The sequence below is a fragment of the Rhinatrema bivittatum genome, chromosome 2 (genome assembly GCF_901001135.1).
Source record: "Rhinatrema bivittatum chromosome 2, aRhiBiv1.1, whole genome shotgun sequence".
NCBI classification, from domain to species: Eukaryota; Metazoa; Chordata; class Amphibia; order Gymnophiona; family Rhinatrematidae; genus Rhinatrema; species Rhinatrema bivittatum.
The window spans coordinates 309,261,738-309,284,015 of record NC_042616.1 but is presented as its reverse complement, the minus strand read 5'-3'; the positions used below and the strand labels follow the sequence as shown (position 1 = coordinate 309,284,015).

The 22,278-nt window shown below is 45.2% G+C and overlaps 1 protein-coding gene across 1 annotated transcript in view; it reads left to right on the top strand.

Annotated features, from left to right (window-relative positions):
- The window catches only part of ULK4 (unc-51 like kinase 4), a 1,180,200-nt gene that overhangs the window by 14,678 nt on the left and 1,143,244 nt on the right, over positions 1 to 22,278 (top strand). Inside the window, exons 2-4 of the mRNA XM_029589702.1 lie at positions 7,050 to 7,248; positions 8,796 to 8,895; positions 19,751 to 19,890. Coding sequence (XP_029445562.1) covers positions 7,111 to 7,248; positions 8,796 to 8,895; positions 19,751 to 19,890 — 378 coding nt within the window. The 5' untranslated portion in view covers positions 7,050 to 7,110. The remainder of the gene's footprint in view (positions 1 to 7,049; positions 7,249 to 8,795; positions 8,896 to 19,750; positions 19,891 to 22,278) is intronic.

The following is a 22,278-nucleotide window of genomic DNA, read 5'->3' as shown; positions in this document are numbered from 1 at the left end:
AGAAGGATAATGAGAGGGGCTATGTGAAAGTTGGAGGCTTGTCTGTGCAGGTTTGATGAATGCTGGAGGCTTGTCTGTGCAGGTTTGAAGAATGCTAGGGGCTTGCAGGAGAGGCTGTATGAGTGCTAGAAGCTTGCAGGTGGGTCATGAAGAGTGCTAGAAGCTTGCAGGTGAGGCTGGATGACTGTAGGAAATTTGCAGGCGATGCTGGGTGAATGTTGGAAGCTTGCAGGAGAGACTGGATGAATGCTGGAAGCTTGCAGGCGATGCTGGGTGAATGCTGGAAGCTTGTTTAATGATGTGGGACAGTTTATTAGTAGAGGATTGCCTGGAAGTTTCATGGGTTGAGTGTTGGAAGGAGGGAGTGGGATGGTTCGGTTGTTTAGGGATGAGGGGGATTGTGGGGAGGTCAATGAATAATGAGTTACTTAACAAGGCAGAGGTACAAAAGGGGAGTGCACAAAGGGAGTGCACTAAGGAGCACAACAAAGGAAGGAGCGCACAAAGGAGCAGGCTCCTTTGTTGTGCTCCTTAGGCGCGCGACGCCTGGGTGTCTCTTAATTTAAATTTAAAGTCTGATCAGGGCTGTCCCCTAATTGGCTGTACGTGTTCGGCGTATCCCTCGGAGGCGGAAAGAGGTCCGGAGGATGACGTCTGCGAGGTCTCTGACATGTAGGTAGGGAGCTGACCAATCGGCTGCTGCTGCTGCATCTGGGAGGGGGTTTAAAGATTAGGGGTTTAAACATTAGGTTTAAACATTAGGTTTAAAGATAGATACAAGGATAGATCTTTACAGTGATTGAACAGTTTTGTTCCTTGTAATTCATTGTAGATAAAGATTGAGCCAAGGCAGGATGTGGAGCAGAAATAAGGCCAGATGATCAGAGGCTCTGGAGAATGTATACCGGGAGTCTGTTGTATCAGGAAAGGTGTGTCTCTGTTGCTTTCGTAATCTACTGTTAACGATTGGGGCACACCCTGTGTGGAACCAGTTGGACTTTCTGAAGGCGTGTCTGCCTGGCAACTGGAAGTTAAGAATCACTTGGCTTTTCCCTGACTCTCAGGACGATGCAATAAGGTGCATCCAGCCTAGCGCATGGGTTTACTTGTGGTTGGGCGTGCATTTTGGGCATGCAAGAATAGCGTCTGATGCAGGAAGGATTAGCATGTCCAAAACGTGTGCTCTAACAAATGAGTAACTGATAGTGTCTAATGCATGTAAATTCTATGGAAATTAAGACATTACCTATTACTGCCTGATGCAGGAAAATGCTGGGCGCCCAGCATGCATTTTTTAATGCCGGAAAATTAATTCCAGTTCCGGAGGTAAAGTTTACTCGGTCAAAGGCTCATGAGAAAGATAGAAAAAATTGTTCCTCTAGGTTACGAAAAATATATCCTTATATTTGCCACGTCTTTGGTTTCCCTGGTCAAGTTGAAGTATATGTTTTACAGCTTATATATATTTTTCTCCACCTAGTTTCCTTGTAACCAATTGAATAAATGAAGAGAATGTACAGCCTGAGAAAAAGGTTAGGATTTTAATTGATATCCTCAAAAAGCATTTTCAACAATTAATCTGAAATTGTAAGGAATGCACAATTTTGAATCTTGTGCGCTCGATGCAATAAACTTAGATGTCCATGTGCCTGATGCAATAAACTTTTGAGCTCTTTAATCGTACATTTCTCCCTAGCACGCTTTTTTTCCATATTGCTCTGATTTCACTCTCATTTAAATATTGCAACAGGAGTACAGGTGACGTGGTTGTGCACACATTAGCAAAACGGGCGTTCATATTGGGTGCCTGTTTTTTGACATGCATTTTATTGCATTGGCCTGTTTATCTCCTGTGGCTGCTTTGCAACTTCCTGGCCTCTGCCTTCTAATGTTGCTGGTTCAAGTTCTATCATTACGCACAGTGGGGCGGATTTTAAAAGGCGCGCGAATAGCCTACTTTTGTTTGCGCTCCAGGCGCAAACAAAAGTACGCTGGATTTTAGTAGATACGCGCGGATACGTGCGGAGCCGCGCGTATCTGCTAAAAACCTGGATCGGCGCGCGCAAGGCTATCGATTTTGTATAGCCGGCGCGCGCCGAGCCGCGCAGCCTACCCCCGTTCCCTCCAAGGCCGCTCCGAAATCGGAGCGGCCTTGGAGGGAATCCTCTAACGCCCTCCCCTCACCTTCCCCTCCCTTCCTCTACCTAACCCACCCCCCCGGCCCTGTCTACACCCCCCCCCCTTACCTTTCTCCGGGGATTTACGCCTCCCGGAGGGAGAAGTAAATCCCCGCGCGCGAGCGGGCCTCCTGCGCGCCGGGCCGCGACCTGGGGGCGGGTACGGAGGGCGTGGCCACGCCCCGGGCCATAGCCACGCCCCCGTACCCGCCCCCAAAACGCTGCCGACACGCCCCCGAAACGCCGCGACGACTGGGCCCGCCCCCGACACGCCCCTGACACACCCCCCTCGGAGAACCCCGGGACTTACGCGAGTCCCGGGGCTCTGCGCGCGCCGGGAGGCCTATGTAAAATAGGCTTCCCGGCGCGCAGGGCCCTGCTCGCGTAAATCCGCCCGGTTTTGGGCGGATTTACGCGAGCAGGGCTCTGAAAATCCGCCCCAGTATGTGTTTTAAGAATTTGTACAAAAAATATGAGTTAACTGTATTTTGTTTTGGCAGAGAGATGTGTGATTAAATGTAATAATCTCTAGGAGACTACAGGTACAATCGTACAGGGTCATCTCCTGTCCATGGTCTTCATTTTTCAGGCCCTCAGTTTCCAGTTAGGTGAGCCTTCTCAAGAACCTACTGAGTTTGACATGATCACTCTATTTAGCTTACCCTTAGTAAATAAAAGACTCATATTAGCAAGTCAACACTGGGTCCTAGCAGCTATTAAATAGCTTCTAGTTAGTAGTAAGTACTTGCTAAATAGTATGGAGGGTGAGCATACCATACTATTTAGTTTTGCCCTCATTTGTATATGATGTTTCTTCATTTTCATGCACAGATCTAAAAATGTTTGCATGCTCATGCTGTTGTCCTTTTGGCCCCTTTAACGTACGCAGTAAGACCTTTCTGCATAGCTTTCTATTTTTAACATGCACAAGAAGATCCCAACATGCGTGCTAAAATTTATTACGTAGGCCCCTTTGCATTTTTACTGGCCAGAGTGCCTGCCACGTATTCTCCAATTTACTCAGCCAGTGGAGCACCTTTGCAAGGAATGTGCATATTTCGATGCATCTGAACCTAGAGCCCATTGATCCCAGGGCTAAATTTGCATTGCCAGCACCCATTGGCAAGGGGGAGGGGGGACAGGACGGTGGAAGGGGTGGCAAGCAGCCCACTCCCCTCTCCTGAAATGTGGGGTGAGGGGGACTATCTCCGAGCCACTTAACCTAAAGCAATGCACAGTAACCTAGAGAAATTCAGCACAGGACCTGCAACCTTAGGCCTTGCCCCCCTCCTCCCATATGGGCTTCCTGTCACTATGGAAACATGTGCAAGAGGCAGAGCCTTGAGCATTTATTTATTTATTTACTTATTTATTTATTTACTTATTTATTTATTTAAAAACATTTATATACTGTCTTTCACAATGAATATTGACCAAAATGGTTCACAAGACATCAAATAATTATAGAGTATAATAATTAAATTAATAAACAATAAAAATAGCAACTACAATAACATTAAAAATAAAAATTAATAAAACAGTAACAGAAAAATACAATTCATGATTATTAATCCCTATTCTCATACGGGTTGCAGGTCCTGTGCTGAATTTCTTTTAGATTGCTGCTGCCACCATTGTACAAGATTGGGACAACGCCGCTTTAGGTAAACTGTTGGGAGGCAGGCCCTGATAGAGCCTAGCAGCGGCAACAGTGCGCCACACCTATCAGTTTGGCACTGGAGACAGTTGTCTCTGTTGCATATGAATAAATCCAGGCCTGATTGATTCAGACCTTCACACACCACATTCTTTCTGCCAGGGCAGTTCCCCTTGTTTGTAAATTTTTCTGCCTCTCATATGGTGAACAGATTCCAATTCTCTGGGTCAAATTCTAGTTTCACCGAACAGAGGTGGGGAACAGTGGAATAATATTCCTTCTGGCTACTCTCATTTCTCCTTCCTGATGCTGTTTCTCCACAGTCCTGGCAAATTTGTTGATTTGCAACTCAAATGCCTGTTTTGCTTACATTTATGGCACTTCTACTCATGTGCTCTGCATCCTGCTTCACCCAAATAAATAAAGCTTCCTTTCCTCACTCCAGAGTCCTTGTGTGGATATTGCTTTGGGTTGCTCGAATACATCCTTTTTTCTTCTTTCAACCCTTGCCTGGGTGCGTATGTCATCAATCCAATTTGGCTTGGCAGAAAGTAGCTTGCCAATTTCTACAATGTGACCATTTTATTCGGGCTGAAACTCTTCGATGGCTACGCTGACCAGCAGCTGCTCACAAAACTGATCCTTGGGGTGGCATCAAACTTGCAGGGTCAAGTTAAGTGTTTCAAAGCAAAAGAGAGCTTGAATGAATGTGAACTAGTACATTCCAAAGCCTTAGGAGCCATCTTTAAAAGTAAATGGAGTTCCACTTTCCAAACAAGGATAGGATCTTCTGGCCGATCCTATCCTTGTCGCCACTATTATGCTCTGAGGAAAAACAGTGGGCAGGCTGTGAAACAGCATGCTTCACATGTGAGCTCTTTTTTTTTTTTTTTTCCTTTAAGTCTTCACAGGATTGTTCAATGCAACAACTAACACAATGACATCTAGCATCCTGCAGCTTCCTCTTGCCTTTCTCAGTCACAGAAGCCATTGTATCAGTTCCTCTGTGATTTCTGTCTCCTCCTTAAAGGGACACCACAGCACATAGAACCACCCATAGCTCTTTCCTTTTGCTTTTGATCCGCACCAAATCTTTAGGAAATGTCATGGGGGCTAAGTGGAGTCAGACACATGTAATTTTTTTCCCCATATCTATGTAAGGGCACTTCTGTGCATAACCACATTCTGTCAACTTTTACGTTCATTTTTTCTATCTTACTTGTAAGGAAGTCTTCATTAGCATAATTGACTATAAAATAGTAATAACGGTGTAGAAAGACTGCATGCTTTGAATCTTTTGCACAAACGCACAGTCTCCCTCTTATACAAAGAGCCACCCACAACTCGTTTCTGACTCATACAGCCAGACAAAATTCACTTTTTTTTTTTTTTTTTTTTAAATTTGAAAATTGTTATTGAATGGGAGAAAAAAACCTTTACAAAGTTAGACTAAACCAACAGATATCCACAGCACCTTGTATACTAAATCCCCATCCTACCCTCCCCTTCTACAATGATCACATAAATAATGCAGTATAGACAAGGAGACAAATACATGACAACAGTGATACTCACAACCAGACCTGTATGGTCACTGGAGTGTGCAGAACAAAATGAAAAAACTAGGCAAAGAAAATCAAAACCACAAAGAGTTACCATTAAGATGTACAAAAGCCTGTAAATAAAAGGACGATAAAACAGAAGAACAATAAAACAAGCAGTGAGGAAGTTTGTCAAAGAAGAATGCAAAATTAGGCCTCTAGTCTCTGGGAATGTGTCCATTTAATAAAAGGAGCCCACATTTTCTCAAGAGGCCAAACGATTGTGACATAAGGCTGTTAAATGGGCCAGCCTATAGTAGTTAGACAAGCGATGTGCCAACATTTGGAAAGAGGGTACTTCAGCACGTTTCCAAAGCAAGGCTAATTCACAATGAGCTGTTATGAATACCTGCTGGCAAAGTCGCTGCTGCGGTTTATCAGTACGCGGTATCGGCAAATTAAGCAAGGTATAATGAGCATCATAAATATTCTCCACTCCCAGCAGATTGGATATCCCATCAGTAAGTTGGTGCCAAAAGGTCGCCACCTCCTTACAGTGCCACCACATATGCATAAAAGTGCCCACTTTCCTGCAATTTCTCCAACATTGATCACCAACGGTGGGATAAATACGATGAAGTCTGACAGGAGTTAGATACCAATGATATAACAGCTTATAGCAATTCTCTTGCAGAGTGGCAGATATAGAGCGTTTATTGGCACATAAATAAATGGAATCCCAATACTCCAGATTCAGTGTCCTCCCAAATCTCTTTCCCAAGCTCTAAGATGTGGAAAGGCATCGGTTAGGTGCCCATTAAGACGATATACTTTAGAAATTAATCCTTTTAACTTGTCAGCATGGTCACAATAGTTTTCAAACATGGACTTACTCTGTTGGATGTGGTCGTTTCTCTGCTGGGTTACTATAAAATGTCTAACTTGGGCATAGTCCAGGAAGTTTACCCTCTCCATTTGATAAGTATTAGATATAACATCAGGGAGCATAAGTGTGCCATGAATAAGTAAATGATCCATCCTACTAAGACCATGAGCCTTACAAATCTCAAATGTCGCAAGAGGTTAAACGTGAAGGGAAAGTTATATTATGAAACAAGTGGTTAAGTGTGAAATAGGAATGATTACCAACTAGTTTAGATTTCCTTTGAGACCATACCCATAGGGTGGTATGCAAGGTATATGGATAGCAATTTAACGGATGCCATGTGATGCGGAGCTGCCGGGGAAGAGCCGATAAAGGCATCGCCCCAGTCATCGCTTGTTCCAATAACACCCACTGTGTCAAAGAGCATGTACTATGGGTATCCAGGAATGCTCGAAGTTGGGATGATGCATAATACCCCAAACCACCCCACACCCTCGGTTGAAATAGAACCATCCAAGAAACCCTTGGTGGGCGTCGCCTCCAAATAGAATAAAAAATCTTCTTCTGCCAAGATCGAAAAATGGCAGTGGATATAAACACTGGAAGGATTAAAAACAAATAAAGGAAACGAGGGAGAATATTCATTTTAACAACTGCTATACAGAAAATTCACCTTTTTTTTGTTACACTCACAACCCTCCCTCCCCAGTCTCATTTTTTGGAACTTTAGAGTACACCTTTTCTCTCTTATTTTAAATGATTAATAACTTTCTGTTCTTTCTTTAAAGTGTTGATGAGGATACCTGAACAGTTCATCTCTTCTGTTTAAAACACAAGTTAACTTTGAAGATGGAAAACTTTATTTTGTATGAAGAAATTGGAAGAGGAAGCAAGTCTGTTGTTTATAAAGGCAGAAGAAAAGGCACCATCAATTTTGTTGCAATTCTTTGTATTGATAAAAGCAAAAAGCCAGAAATTACTAACTGGGTAAGAATATATACTTAAGTTAAAAAGATGTATTTAGGACTGGCCTGAACATCATCATTTTGATATAGGTTACCCTTAGCTTTCACCAAGAAATTACTTCTTGGTACTCAGGATGGTCCTTTAATCTCCAGTGCACTAGTTGCAACACCCCACTACATGGCTAGCAAAAGGTGAGAAGAGCAACATATCTCCCTTCTGCCACTATTAATGTTGCTGTTCATAGCTTCATGGTTTGAACAGTGCTATGGGACATAGAGTGTGCAAACTGCTAGGCTTTGGACAGCAACATTAGAAGCAGCAGACAAAGGCTTGCAAGTGGGAGCTAAGATGGTGCTTCACTATCCTCTGGTATGGGGTGGAAAAGTGACTTCATTGGGGTGTTCAGAGGCAGGCGTGTGCATGATGTGGGGGAAGGGGTGGTGTCGGTGCATTTTGGGGTCTGAATGCATATGAGCTTTTGGTGTTGGGGGGTGACTATATGGGGAGTTGGTGTGGGCAAGTGCTTTGGGAGAGGCGTTGGGGGATGGCTGTATATATATGCATGGGGAGGGATGTTGGTATCTTATTTGCTGCCTAAGGGGCCGATGCAATACAGTGCGCTCAGCGAGCGCACTGTTTAACCCACTGTCAGACATGGGTTAAATCGGCGCTAATCCATCCCCTAATGCAATAGGGGGATTAGCACCTATTTAACGTGTGTCCGACGTAGCGTGAATGAGTTAACGCTCATCACATGCAAATGCACGTGAATGAGCCTATTACTCATTCACTCCAAATGCCAAAAAATAAATGTGCACCTCAGACGCACATTTATCACTCAGATATTAACGTTAATAGTTGAGCGCACTGAAAAAGAAACTGCTTTTCTGTACTTTTTTTAAAGGTAAAGAAATAGACTCTGCCAGCTGCTTTGAAGACTGACGCCAATATGCTCGTCGTCGCTTTTCATAACCGTCTGACTGCAGTTATGAAAACCGACGCTGAGTTTTATCGGCATCGGTGTTCATAACCGGCAGACCGCCGGTAACCGTGGGGTCGTGTTAGCAAGGAGGTGCTAAGGTCACGCTAGCGACTCTAGCACCTCCTTGCTAGCGCGATCGCCTAATTTGTTTATTGCATGTGCCCCCCCCCCCCTTGCGGGCACCATGCGTACGCTAAGAAAGCGGGCGCTGAAAAGTCAGCGTCCGCTTTCTGCAAATTTTATTGCATCTGCCCCTAAGTTTGGAAGTGGTTCCTAGATCGGGACCAGACTTTTTCCAGGCCTGCTAATAGGTCCAGTTGAAATAATTTACTTTACTGAGTTACAATTGAACGCCATAGGGTTATGGAATTAAAAAAAAAAAAAAGATACATTTAACCATGTTGATAAATACACCCTAAATTGTGTAAGTAGAATACATGGCACTTGGACTTTGGAAGTCCGTTATACTTGAAAATAAAATGCACCAGGCATTGCCACTCTGTGCAATGACTTTTTACAGGCTATTTCTGAAACAACTACGAATCTGAAGTAACTTGCTAAAGACATTTTGACTATGTTGTTGCAGGTTCGTCTTACCCATGATATCAGCCACAAGAATGTGGTCACATTTCATGAATGGTATGAAACAAGTAATCATCTTTGGCTTGTAGTGGAATTATGCACAGGTAAAAGCAGAGAAATAAACTGTTTGCAATGGGTATTGTTAGCATTTTACAAGAGAAGGCCTAGGTCCTGAATGATTCATAGTGATCTTTACTCTGAAAAATTCTTGAGGCACATAAATAGATTTATTCCCGTGCCTAGTTTTATTGCACACCTTCTAATTTGGTAGAATAGAGTTCCAACTCCCAAGGTCTCTATTCTGCAAAATTCAAGTGTGTACAAAAACCTACACAGGAGTTCATCTCCATGGGACATAACTGAATGACCCTTCAGCTGACCTAAATAACTTTTGTTTTGCAGTATGATACAAAATATGCAGAGAAAGGAAATGCTTGTAATTGAGGCCAAGGAGCCAAATAGCTTTGATGGCCCACATATATCTTCTGCCAGTCTGATTGATCAGTCGCTTTCTGGGGTGAATCTGCTCGGGGCGGAAGATGAAAGGGAGCTGGCAGAATTTGAATTGTATCTTGAAGATTTTTCTCCTGATATACAAAATAAGGAAAAAAAATGTAAAATCAATTTGCCTCCATAATACATACTATCAACTAACTTAGCTGCCTAATCAAGTTAAGGCTCAGTTTCTTGGACAGCATCTCAATTGTTTACAATAAATTGCTTTAGTAATTATTTTCATGCTTCAGTTACTTATGTTCCTAAAGTTAATTAAACTAAATATAGTTAATTTTTAAATTACTTGGTAAACAGCCTATGGGAGCTTTTGTGGCATTCTATCATACTTTTTTAAGGAGTGAACATATACAAAAAATGCTATTCACATACATTTTATCTTTTGATTTTCTATATTTAGTTTCTTTTTCTGAAGGTATACAGTTGAGTCCTGCACATAGGTCATGGGACTATGCATGGTACTAGACAGTTTTTTCCAGAGCTTTCTGGAAAGGGCAGCATTTTACTGCTCATGTGTGAGTTTCCTTTGGTAACAGTCCCATGACCATTGCAGGACATGTCATGGGGTCTAAGAAGATAATGAGGGGTATCTTTTGGGGGGGAATCTACATATTCAGCGAATACGTGCGTACAAGTATGCAGCCTAATAAATCTTTGGTTTTGCATCTGATTAACACCAATTTTTCAGGAGATGGTGTAGGGTGGGGACAAGAGGAGTCAGGCATGGATATTATTTTCTGGATGCATAAAAGCATACACACACACACACACACAATTGCACACTCTTTCCAGAAAGTGGGCTTCCTTAGTTCTTTGTGGAATTTCTAGTTGAGCCTACTTTTCAAAGTAAGAAAAGCTTACTCGATCACCCTGTCAGTGTGTTTGTGTATTCTATTGACACTAAATTTTTAGATCTTGGTGGGGATGGGGCGACATGAGGGTTGTGATAAGGTATTATTTTTTTCTTCGAGAACAAGCAGGATGGCAATTCTCACATATGGGTAACATCATCGGATGGAGCCCAGCATGGAACTTTGATCTCAAAAAATCTAGAGATTTCAGCATGCCCTACTGAGCATGTGCAGCTGTAGTCATCACTCTGCCCCCTAGGCAGAGTGTCTCCATGTCTTTTTTTTTTTTTTTTTCCTTCTAGAGCTGCAGCTGTTTTCTTTCCTTTTCCTTATGGTAGTTTTTTTCTCTTTTTTTCTGTCTGCCAGCTGCATGGCAGGCCTTAGTCACTGTGCAGTCTGGCAGAGTCTATTTCTTCCTTTAAAAAAGAGTTTAGTTTCTGTGTCCTGTCCTTGCTCTGTTTGTCTGTTTTTGTACCTTTTGTCCGGTGCTGGCAGGACTGAGTGCAGTCCATGGGTGATCCGTGTAGACCGCTGAGCCTGGGGACTCGCTTGAGTTCTACATGCGCAGGAGTTCCATGTTGTTTCATCAATCGATCGGCATCGATGGAGGTCAGACAGTGAAGAGATCATGGACTATACCATTCCTGTGGGGGGTGCTCATCCTCCCACTCCCAAAGGATTATGTAGCCTCCCCTCCTGCTTGCTGGTGATGGCAGTGCTGTCTCCCTGGGAGAGAGGGTGAGCAGGAGCCTGAGCAAGCAGCTTGCTGCCGCACCTTCAGTGCCATGCTCAGTAATGATTGCCCGTGCACTTATGTGACCAGCGTGCCATTAATCTGATGTATCGATGTCAGGACTGCGTCAGGGACCAGGACTGCCATTGAGTGCCGTGGACAACCTTGACGCCATCGAGGTGCTGCCCTCTGCCATCAGGGTGTGTGAGACTGTCCTTGATGCCGTAAGAGCCTTCCGCGCCATAGGCATTTGGGAACTCGAGGCACTGGAGTCATCGAGCGCCTTAGGCTTTGAGGTGGCGGACCAATCCATTCCATGGATGCCTTGGCTCCATTCCATGCCTTGGTTCCATTCCATATTGAATATATATATTACAAACCTATTTTGAACATTTTTAATTGATTAACAAAAACAATTGAAAAAGTCTCATAACCATACATATTTACAATACAGTAGGGATACATATAATATTCAAAAATTGGTGTTAATTCTGTACCATATCATATATAAACACTACTTGCATCCACTCATACATTTAGACCCTATCTAACTAATGTTGCACAATCAACCCATACAAACAACAATGTGTTCTTAAAAATTTTCTCTACATTGACGCCCTCAATGCTATCGAGGTGCCGGGGCTCTTGGGAGCCCTCAAGTGCCATTGAAGCTCTCGAGCAGCAGGGACTTTGGTCTTGAATAGATCATGCACCAGGGCACCCTGGTACGCTGAGGCATACCGGCGTAGTGGTCTGGTGCCTTTGAGGTGCCTTGGCGGTATCCCGACGGAGCATTGAAGGACATTGTGCTGTCCCATCACTGGCCTACGGCTATCGGGCACCAGGGATGCTGATGATCTCGGGGGCTCTGAGCCGCAGGGGTCAGGAGGCATCGGAAGCCCCGCCTGGATTCGTGCACCATTGGTGTTAATGAGTGCTAGTGAGATTATCGTCAGCCATAGCCGCTGGCAAGGGATGCCATTGAGCTTGCAGCATTGATGTCCTTGGATGGATAGGTGAGTCAAGGGAAACTTTTGATGGCGCTGACAGTCATTGGTTTCTTTGGGCACTGATGAGGCATATCTGGGCTATAGAGCCTTTGCTTGCTGGTGCCCCTGGCATCCTTGGTACCACCGGTCCATCAATGCCTTCAGGCACTGGGATCTCTATTGGTGCCGCTGGGCTGTTGACACCGTCGAAGCCTTGGGTATGGCATCGTCTGGTGCCCTGGATGAGATCCATCATTGGTGAGCGTGAAAGCTCTGTGGGCCCTATGGGCATCGTCACCACTATGGGCTCCAGTGGACTTGGCTGGTTGCTGCATGAGCGACCGCAGAGCACCATGGGCACTGTTGGTTGCCATGGAGTTTGCTGCTGTCATTTCATGAGGGAAACGGTGGTGAGCTATTCCTGATGCAGTTTCATGGGCTGTGTCAGCTTCTTGGAGAGTTATCAGGTATTGGAAGGGGTGACTGCATAGAATGCCACCCATCACCATGCCATACCCAGAGTCCCAACTGTTGCGTCCGTCGGTCGCAGATGGCTGCAACCGGTCTGCCTCACCTCTCTTTTGCCTGTCTCCACCTCCATGGGGAAGTTGGTTGCCTCCGGTGGCGTGTGCCGAAACCCGTGGCGCTTCCAACACAGCATGGGCATCCCCGTCCGCCATGCTTCTTCCTGTGGCCTCCCTAGGCGTGTGCGCATGTTGCCTACGCTTATCAACACGTCATGGCGGGAACCTCGGGGGCTTTGCGTCTCAGTCATCTTCCGGGCCTGCTTCACCAGGGTCTGGTATTTTTCAATCAGGCAGATTGGTTCTGTCTGGCTGCCTGGCTTTTGAGAGGCGGCAGTTGAGGAAAGGTTACCCAGAGGTGGTTATTTCTACCCTCCTTAGAGCGCGCAGATCGTCAACTACTCTTGCCTATGCTAGGGTCTGGAAGGTCTTTGACTCATGGTGCGGGAACTTAAAGATTTCACCCCGGAAGTCTTCGGTGGGTCATGTTCTTACGTTTTTGCAGGATGGCTTGAAGAAAGGGTTGGCCTACAGTTCTCTTAGGGTTCAGGTGGCGGCACTAGGTTGCTTGATAGGTAAGGTTGAAGGCTTCTCCCTTGCATGTCACCCGGACGTGGCGCACTTTTTGTGAGGAGTTAGGAACTTACGTCCTCCTCGGCGGGCCTCCTGTCCTTCCTGGAACTTGAACTTAGTCCTTCGTGGTCTCTGTTCGGCCCCTTTTGAGCCTCTTAAGAGGGACTCCTTGAAAGATTTGACTCTTAAGATTGTTTTCCTCGTAGCCATTTCTTCTGTGCGTCGTGTTTCGGAGCTCCAGGCGCTCTCATGTAGGGAGCCGTTTTTGCGTATTTCTGCGTCGGGAGTGTCCTTGCGTGCCGTTCCTTCCTTCTTACCAAAGGTGGTATCGGCCTTTCATGTTAATCAAACGGTGGAATTACCTTCTTTTTCGGAGGAGGACCTCCGATCTTCTCAAGGTCGCGACTTGCGACGTCTGGATGTACGTCGGGTGCTCCTACAATATCTGGAGGTCACTAATGCGTTTCTGAGGTCGGACCATCTATTCGTGTTGTGGCATGGACCCAGGAAGGGTCTCCAGGCTTCCAAGGCCACTGTCGCTCGGTGGTTGAAGAGCGCAATCGCGGCTACATACATTGGTTGTGGTAAGTCTGTTCCGGATGGACTGAAGGCTCATTCATTGCGTTCTCAGGCGACTTCGTGGGCCGAAACTCAGTTTGTTTCTAGTCAGGAAATTTGCAGGGCGGCCACTTGGAAATCCTTGCATACTTTTGCTAGGCATTATCGCTTGGATGTGCGTGCTCCGTCTGAAAAGTCCTTCGGGAGCAGCGTGATTCGAGCGGGACTTTCCGGATCCCACCCCATTTAAGGCGGCTTGGGTACATCCCAGCAGTCTGGACTGATCCTGGTACGTACAGGGAAAGGAAAATTAGTTCTTACCTGATAAGTTTCGTTCCTGTAGTACCAAGGATCAGTCCAGACGCCCGCCCGTTTCTGGAGGGTCCGCTCGTACTGCTATCTGGGTTGTGTATTTTTATAACAGTGTCATTTCTCTGTTCTTTGTTCCATACGGTAAGTTGTTATTCCCTTCTGTTTATTTTACTAGGGAAATACGTTCATTTGTTTAGGTATTCAGGAAAGTGTTACTATTTGATCTGGTCAGTGGGTGACAGACTATTCTGCGGAGGGGTCAATTCTTCCTTCTGCTTTGTTATCGATTATACTGAGGGATCGCAGGTGGCACACCAGTATATCTAGGGGGTGCTTTCAGTTTTCTCTCTGACTCCATCTGCTGGAGGGGAGGCATAACCCAGCAGTCTGGACTGATCCTTGGTACTACAGGGACGAAAATTATCAGGTAAGAACTAATTTTCCTATAGCTTCATCAACATGCATTTGCATGTGATGAGCACTATTAGTTTCGGAGTGGGGGGGGGGGGTGAGGTTGGACGCACGTATTGGACTCGCTAAACCCCTTATGGTATAAGAGGTTGTGGACGCGCGTCCAAAACATGCATCTAACCACTGGTTAAACAGAGCGCTCAGCTGAGCTCCCTGTATTGCATCGGCCTGAAAGCCTTCTTGGCAAAGAAGGTCTGGCGGGAAAGCCAAGTTCACTCACCCAGCCTGCCAAAAAGGGCCGTAGCCAAGCAGTTGGACTTCTAGGTGGGGACAAAATGCCAGAAGCGGACCCCAGTGCGGGGGCAGGGGGGTCAGGCCTTTTGGGTGTGGTGGAAGATTCCAATAGGTCAGAGGGGGACGATGGTCTGACCCTGCAGATGATGATAAAGTTCCTACTGGGGCAGGGAAATGCCAGTGGTTGAATAGGATGGACCCTAGGGTGGTGAGGATCTTCCGGAAGGCAGAATTTCTTTCTTCATGTGTTAAAGGAACTGGGGATTAAAGTGCTGCAGGAGGAATCTGACCACAAAGAGGTGGTCCTGGTTATGGAGGGGCTTAGGGATCCAGCAAAAGCATTCCCATTCCACCGGTCAGTTGCAAAGCTGGTAGTCCAGGAGTGGGACACTCCAGAGGTTGGTTTGAAGGTCAGCAAAGCTATGGCAAAGCTCTGTCTGCGGCCGGAAGACACTCGAGTTGCTAAACTTTCCAAAGTTGGATGTTTCAATGTCCGCGGTCATTACACCATCCCGGTTGGTGGGGTTTGCAGCACTGAAGGATGCTCAGGACCAGAAGCTGGAGATACATCTTAAGAAGATTTTTGAGGCCTCTGCTTTAAGCATTAGAGCAGTGGTTTTCAGCAGTTTCATGGCACGTCTGAGGCTATGAAGCAGGCAATCCAATTAGAAGCAGAGTGGCTTATATTGCCTATGCTTTATATGACCTATTACGTATGTTGCCAAGAACTATGGTGTTGACAGTTTCATCCAGGCATCTCTTTTGGCTGTGCAATTGGTCGGCAGATGTCTGATTCAAATCTCAGCTGAGCAATCTCTCGTTCAAAGGCAAGCTGCTATTTGGATAGAATTTGGACCAGCTGGTGAAGATCCTGGGCAAGTCCAAGGGATACGGATTACTTGAGGACAAACTGAGGGGCAACAGGAAAAATTCCTCTGCCTGGCAGAGGTATAGAGAAGCAAAAGGGTATTGACCAGGCAAGGCCCCTTCTACATAGAAGCAGTTGACTAGTAGGACGCAATCTTTTCAGGGACCTGTGAGACCTCTGGTCAAGGAACTGGAGGGACAAAAGCTACACAATGAATGGCAGCCGGTCTGCTCTTTGTCAGAAATCATAGGGGACGGTTAGCCCTCATTTATGAAGAGTAGACCAAGATAACAATGGGGACCAGTAGGTACTAACAATTATAAGAGAAGGCTATGCGTTAGAATTTGTTCATCTGATCTGCAAAATGTTCATGGTTTCTCCCTGCACCTCCAAGGAAAAGTGAGTAGCAGTTTGAGCTACATTTGGCCACTTGAAAAAGTTAGAGATGATTGTGCCTGTGCCCCCGAGCGAACGACCAAATGGAAGGTATTCTATCTGCTTCATGGTTCCAAAAAAGGAAGGCACCTATCAGCCCATTCTGGACCTCAAGAAAGTGAAAACGGCACTGTGGGTACCTCGTTTTCGGATGGAAACCTAGCATTCAGTAATAGTAGCAGTTCGCAAGGGGGAGTTCTTGGCTTCTCTTTACCTCACGGAAGCATACCTACACATTCCTATCAGGTGGTAACATCAGGGATTTCTGCGGTTTGCTATCCTAGGGGAGCATTTTCAGTTTCGGGCACTCCAGTTTAGGCTCACAACAGCACCAAGGACCTTCTCCAAAATAATGGTGGTGATGGCAGCAGCGTTGTGAAGGGAAGGCATTTTGTTACATCCCTGTTTGGATGACTGGCTCATACGAGCAAAGTCAAGAGAACTCTGTCAGCGCTCAGCCCAATGGGTGATGCAGGTGTTGCGGTCTCGTGGTTGAGTGATCAATCTGGCAAAGAGCTTCTTGGTCCTGTCCCAGTCGCTGCCCTAGGGAAGGTGCTCCTTATAGAGGAGAGAGTGGTGAAGTTGCAGATTCAAGTTCGCAGACTGTTACATCTGTCGGTTCCCAGAGCCTGGGACTATTTGCAGGTCCTCGGTTCTATGGCTTCTACCCTCAATCTAGTTCTCTGTGCGTTCACACATCTACAACCTATGCAGAGGGTGCTTCTGTCCTGCTGGAACCCTCGATCAGAGGAGTTTCAACATTGTCTACTGTTACTGGAGGCTTCCAGGTCAAGTCTATCCTGGTGGCTTTCTCAGACACACCTTGAAATGGGGGTGGAGTTAGAGATCTTGAAATGGATAGTTGTGACCACTGATGCCAACCTGAAGGGCTGAAGGGCTGAGGGGGCCATCTACCAAGGGCAGATGATGCAGGGTCAGTGGTTGGTGGAAGAAGCATCATGGTCTATCAATCAGTTAGAAACAAGGCGGTTCGCAATGCTTTGCTCTTTTTTCTTCCTTGGTTTTGCAGTTAAGTAGTGAGAGCTCTATTAGACAATGTGTATGTCAACCGTCAGGGAGGAACCAGGAGCCTGTTGGTGTCTTGGGAGGCCAAGGAACTATTTGTCTGGGCAGAACAACATCTGGGGCTCTGGTGGCGTCTCATGTAGCCGGGGTGGAGAGCATGCAGGCATTCGTTTTCAGCCACAATATGCTACACCTAGGAGAATGGGAGCTAGCAGGTGAGACAATGGTGTTCGTTTAGTCCTGGTGGGGCATGCCTCAACTGGACTTGATGACTTTGAAAAAGAATGCCAAGGCGCATCATTTCTTCAGTCACAGAAAGGAGGTAGGTACCAAAGAGGGGTAGCGTTCTGGTTCTCCCATGGCCTGCTGAGATTCTTCTGTACATATTTCTGCCATGGCCACTAATAGGAAGAGTTCTATGAAGGATCGAGATACATCCTGGGAAGGTGGTCCTTGTAGCTCCAGAATGGCCATGCCTGTGGTTTGCAGATCTGATAAATCTGGCTGGGGACTGTCCCCTAAAATTAGGGTATTTTTTGTGTCTGCTCTGGTGACTCACCTTTGTCTCATGGCCTGGCCTTTGAAAGGCGCCACTTGCGATTGAAGGGTTATTTGGAGGAGGTTATTACTTCTTTGGCTTATGTCTGGGTGTGGAGTGTGTTTGAGCATAGGTGTTGAGGGGAGGATATTTCACCTCTTTGGGCATTGATGTCTAGTATTTTTGCCTTTCTGCAAGCAGGGCTAGGAAAAGGTTTGACCTTTGATTCGATGCAAGCACAGATGGCAGCCCTAGCCTGTTTTCGAGGAACAATATGAGGAATGCCTCTAGCTTCGCATCCAGATGTACTTCGTTTTCTGAAAGGAATGAAGCATTTACTCCTGCCAGTGCAGCGGGTGGTTCACTTCTGGAATCTTAACCTGGTTTTGAAGGCTCTCTGTGGTCCACCATTTGATCCCCTGAGGCAAGCTTCACTGAAAAATCTTACACTGAAGATGGTCTTTCTGGTGACAGTTTGTTCCACTAGAAGACATTGGAAATCCAGGCATTGTCTTGTAGGGATCCTTTCCTGCAGATTCTGAAGAGCGGGTGTGTTTATGGACAGTGTCTTTGTTTTTGCTGACGTTATGGTAGAGATTTCTGCTTTTTGAAATTTAGATGCTTCGGAGCTACTTGTGCGGGAACTGCATTTGTTGGATGTACATTGGGTACTGTTTCAGTACCTGAAGGTTACTAACTATTTCCAGTGATTGGATCACTTGTTTGTTCTCTATGGAGGAGCATTGAGAGGGAACAAGGCTTCTAAGGTGATCATTACATGATGGTTAAAGGAGGCTATAATATCGGCCTATATTTGTAGAGGTTGCCCCATTCCTTGACTCCTTGCCTCCCTCCCACACCCTCTTCTGTAAAAAGTTATTTATCTTTGTTCTCCCCCCTATTTTCCTATCCCCAGTTTTGGCGCCCCTGTTACAATGTAACTTTTGCTCCTTCAATCTGTCTCACTTGTTATTTGGTTACGGTTAACTGCTTGTTCGATGTAAACCGAGTTGATTTGATTTGTATCAAGAAAGTCGGTGTATATAAAAGCCTTAAATAAATAAATAAATAAATAAATTCCTGTAGGACTTAAGTCAATCTACTAGGACATAGGTAGCATCATGGGTGGCATGTCAGTTGGTTTTCCTGCAGGAAATTTGCAGAACAGCGACCTGGTCTCTTCTACACACTTTCACTAAGCATTACTGCTTGGATATTCGGGTGCAGGAAACAGCTAGCTTTAGGGAGAGTATGCTGAGTCTTTCAGGTGCCTGCCCAGAGAAGGGGTGCTTGGGTTCATCCCATGAGTCTGGACTGATCTGGGGTATGAACAGGAAAGGAAAATTTGGTTCTTGCTAATTTTCATTCCTGGAATACCTCAGATCAGTCTAGAGCCCCACCCTTGTTGGAAGAAGACTGATTTTTACTGTGTGTATATATACAAAGAAGGTGGTTGACCATTGGGAGTGTTTTATTTCCCTCTTCATTTTGGTTGTTGGGCCTCTGGTTGGGAGTCTCCCTTTTCACGGCTCATGTTGGGTATGGGAGTTATTGATTAGATAATCTCATCTTGGCTTGGGTATAGGTCATATTGAGGGGACTGCGGGTGGCAAGCTAGCCTAAGTAGTGCAGAGTCAGTAAAGCCTTTCTTCTCTCTCTCCATCTGCTGGTAGGGGAGCAAAACCCATGTGTCTGGACTGCTCTGTGGTATTCCAGGAACAACAATTAGCAGGTTAGAACCAATTTTCTTTTGGTCAAATTCCTGGAGGAGAACATGAACTGTTATTAAACAAGTAAATTTAGAGAATAGCCATTGCTTAGCACTTTGCGATAGCAGCATGCGATCTATTTACTGGATTGGCCACGGTTGGAAAAAGGATACTGGGCTTGATGGACCCTTGGTCTTACCAAATATGGCAATTTTTATGTTGTTATGACTATTTTATTCATTGTTCACTCCATCCTAGAATGCCCCTGGAATACCTTCAGTTTATCTAGATATATTTTATCTGGTTATTGACTTAGCTGGATAAAATTTATCCATTTAAAGGGGCCAGATATTTAAGCCTCAGGATTTGTCTGGCTAACACAAGTTATTCGGACAAACCCCTTTGAATAGGGTCCTTTCTGTTACTACATAGTCTAATACAGGTATTATCTCCACCCAATTATTTTATAGTTGTTTATTTAACAAATCTTATGTTTGATGGACAGACAGGATACTTCAATTAGAAACTTGTAGTCTGTATTAGAATAATGCATTTTATTTTCCTCTGTTTCTCTAACCACATTTCTCTCACCAGTTCATAAATTGAGTCTGTTTGTTTATTGCAGGTGGTTCCCTAGAGGTGGTTATTGCTCAAGATGAGCATTTACCTGAAGAGGTTGTGAGAGAGTTTGGTATTGATTTGGTAACTGGATTATATCACATTCATGAACTTGGAATTATCTTCTGTGAATTCACTCCTGCAAAGGTATTGAGGAACTTTCTGTTTTCCTTATTTCTTCAAAGCAGGGAGTTCCTCTAAAAGAGAGTTAAATCTTCTGAAAAGACATTTAATTGCTGATACCAATATCATAAATAAGCAGAGCATCTTGAAAATCTATAATAATAGATCTGAAAATTCCTCTATGGTTTACTTGCTAGGGAACAAATGCCCTTGTCATTTACTGTAATCCTGTCCTGTTTACAGTTCTTTGCAACTCTCACTTACCCACAGTTCTTTCAGTCTTTTCCCATCTATTCCCAGTATGGCTATTACTCTTCTCCTCCAGTCTTGCCTCACTCCCCCTTGCAGCCCCTCCATTCTCCCAAACCGTCCCTCCCTCTCTTCCCTCCGCAGTGCTACTTTGCAGCAGGGCTGCCGCCTACTGCAATTCCTGATTGGGGCTGGACTCTCTGCCTTCTCCTGGCCTTGTTGAAATTTGCTTGCCAACCATGAAAATTTGCTTGTCAACCATGAAAAACCCTGATAATATTTGATAGGGATGTGCAGAAGGAAAAAATTTTGTTTCATTTTTGTTTTTTCGTTTTGTTGGGACTCCAGTTCATTTCATTAGTTTCATAGGAAAAAAAAATTTGTTTATTAGTTTTGCAGCCTATTTTTGGCTGCACAATTGGGGTTTCCTTAATTCGGATGAATCTTCTGGGGAGCAATCATCAGAATGAGAAAAGAGCTCCAAGGTACTTAGACTGTGTCAAAGTGGCACCAAAGTGGTATGAATAGCCTAAGGCACTGTAAAGGGGCAAAGGGGTACCAGGAGTGGCAAGAATGCTTTAACAGAGGTGCAAAGCAGCAGCGAGAGCGTAAAAAACACACCACAACTTCAAAAGAGAGCACCGATAACAGTTGCATGATCTCTCGAAGGCAGCACGAGAGGCAAAGTGGCAAGACAAGTGATATCAACATCCTCAGCACAATGAAGGGGGAATATAGCAAGCAGAAAGGGTGTTAGAAAAAACCACAAGGTGCCAATAAAGGGACAAGCAGCAAAAAAAGACTAGCACCAACACACTGAGGAACCATGATAGTGGCAAGAACACCACAAGGAGTAGAGTCGTCTGGTGTATGGCAGCAAGGCAGAGTGGCAGAAAATTGATAGGGGTAAGACAGGCTGCAGAGCAGAGGTAGTCAGGTACCTGTGGTTTTGATAGGGGCAAGATAGGCTGGCAGAGTGGAGGTAGTCTAGTCCTTGTAGTTTTGATAGGGGCAAGATAGGCTGGCAGAGCTGAGGTAGTCAGGTCCCTGTGGTTTTGATAGGGGCAATGCTGAAGTCAGGTCTCGGAAGAAAAATGAGAAGATAGCTGATATTGAGCTGATGGAACATTTGTCACTTTGTTAAGACTAAAAGAAAAGATTCCCCCTGAGGCAGAACTTTGTGGTTCGAAACATGATCATGTTGGGGTTGGACTATTGCTAGCTGTACAAAGAAGAGTATTTACCAATTTGAAATGAGCATGTATTTTGGAGTTCGTCAGCATATGGAGAGATATTATCAAAATGATTTTTAGAAAAATGTAGAAAATTGATCAAAGATAAAAAAAATTGATGAATATAAAGTAAAGAGACCCATTACTAATTTTGAGTTTGATATACAAACTTGAGAAGTGTGGGTCCTACACAAATAACATATTACACAAATCTATGGATTGAATGTGGCTATTTGGAATTTGTTGAATTATATACCAGTAGACTATTTGAGTTGTGTTTTGATAGGGGCAAGACAGGCTGACAGAGCAGAGGTAGTCTGGTCCCTATGGTTTTGATAGGGGCAAGACAAGACGCGGCTCAGCCCGCGGACGGTGTTAAGCCGGTAGTAGTGGCCCCTGGCATGCCGGGACCAGGTCTTCTCGGAGTCGGGATGTTTGTGAATGTAGCCGATAGTGGGTGGTAAACTCCATCTAAGGCTAAATACCAGCACGAGACTGAAAGTCGAAAAGTAGTTCAATAAAAAAAAAAAGTGTAGTAAAAAAAAAAAAAAGCCTGGCTGCCTGGCAGGCACAGTAGCAAAAAAGAACAAATATCTTTTTCAGCAATAGAAAATTAATGGTAGCAAACTAGCAATTGAATAAAGATTTGAGACACTCTGAGAGAGCTCAAACAGCAAATAACCTTCTCAGATAGAACCCAAGAAGAAAGTGCACTGTGATATGCTCGGGTGGGGGCAGGGGGCTTGCTGCTCCTGTTATAGCCCCCCCCCCCCCCCGGCAGCAGCTTTGCCGTTTCCCCCGGGGCTGAGGGAGATGACCGCTGCTGCGCCCTCCTCTGGAACCCTTCTCCCCTCACGAGGGGAGCGAGGTGAAGGGGTACGGGGCCTCCTGCATGCGGCGCGATTGTCAACTGGGGGCGTACTGTCCACCC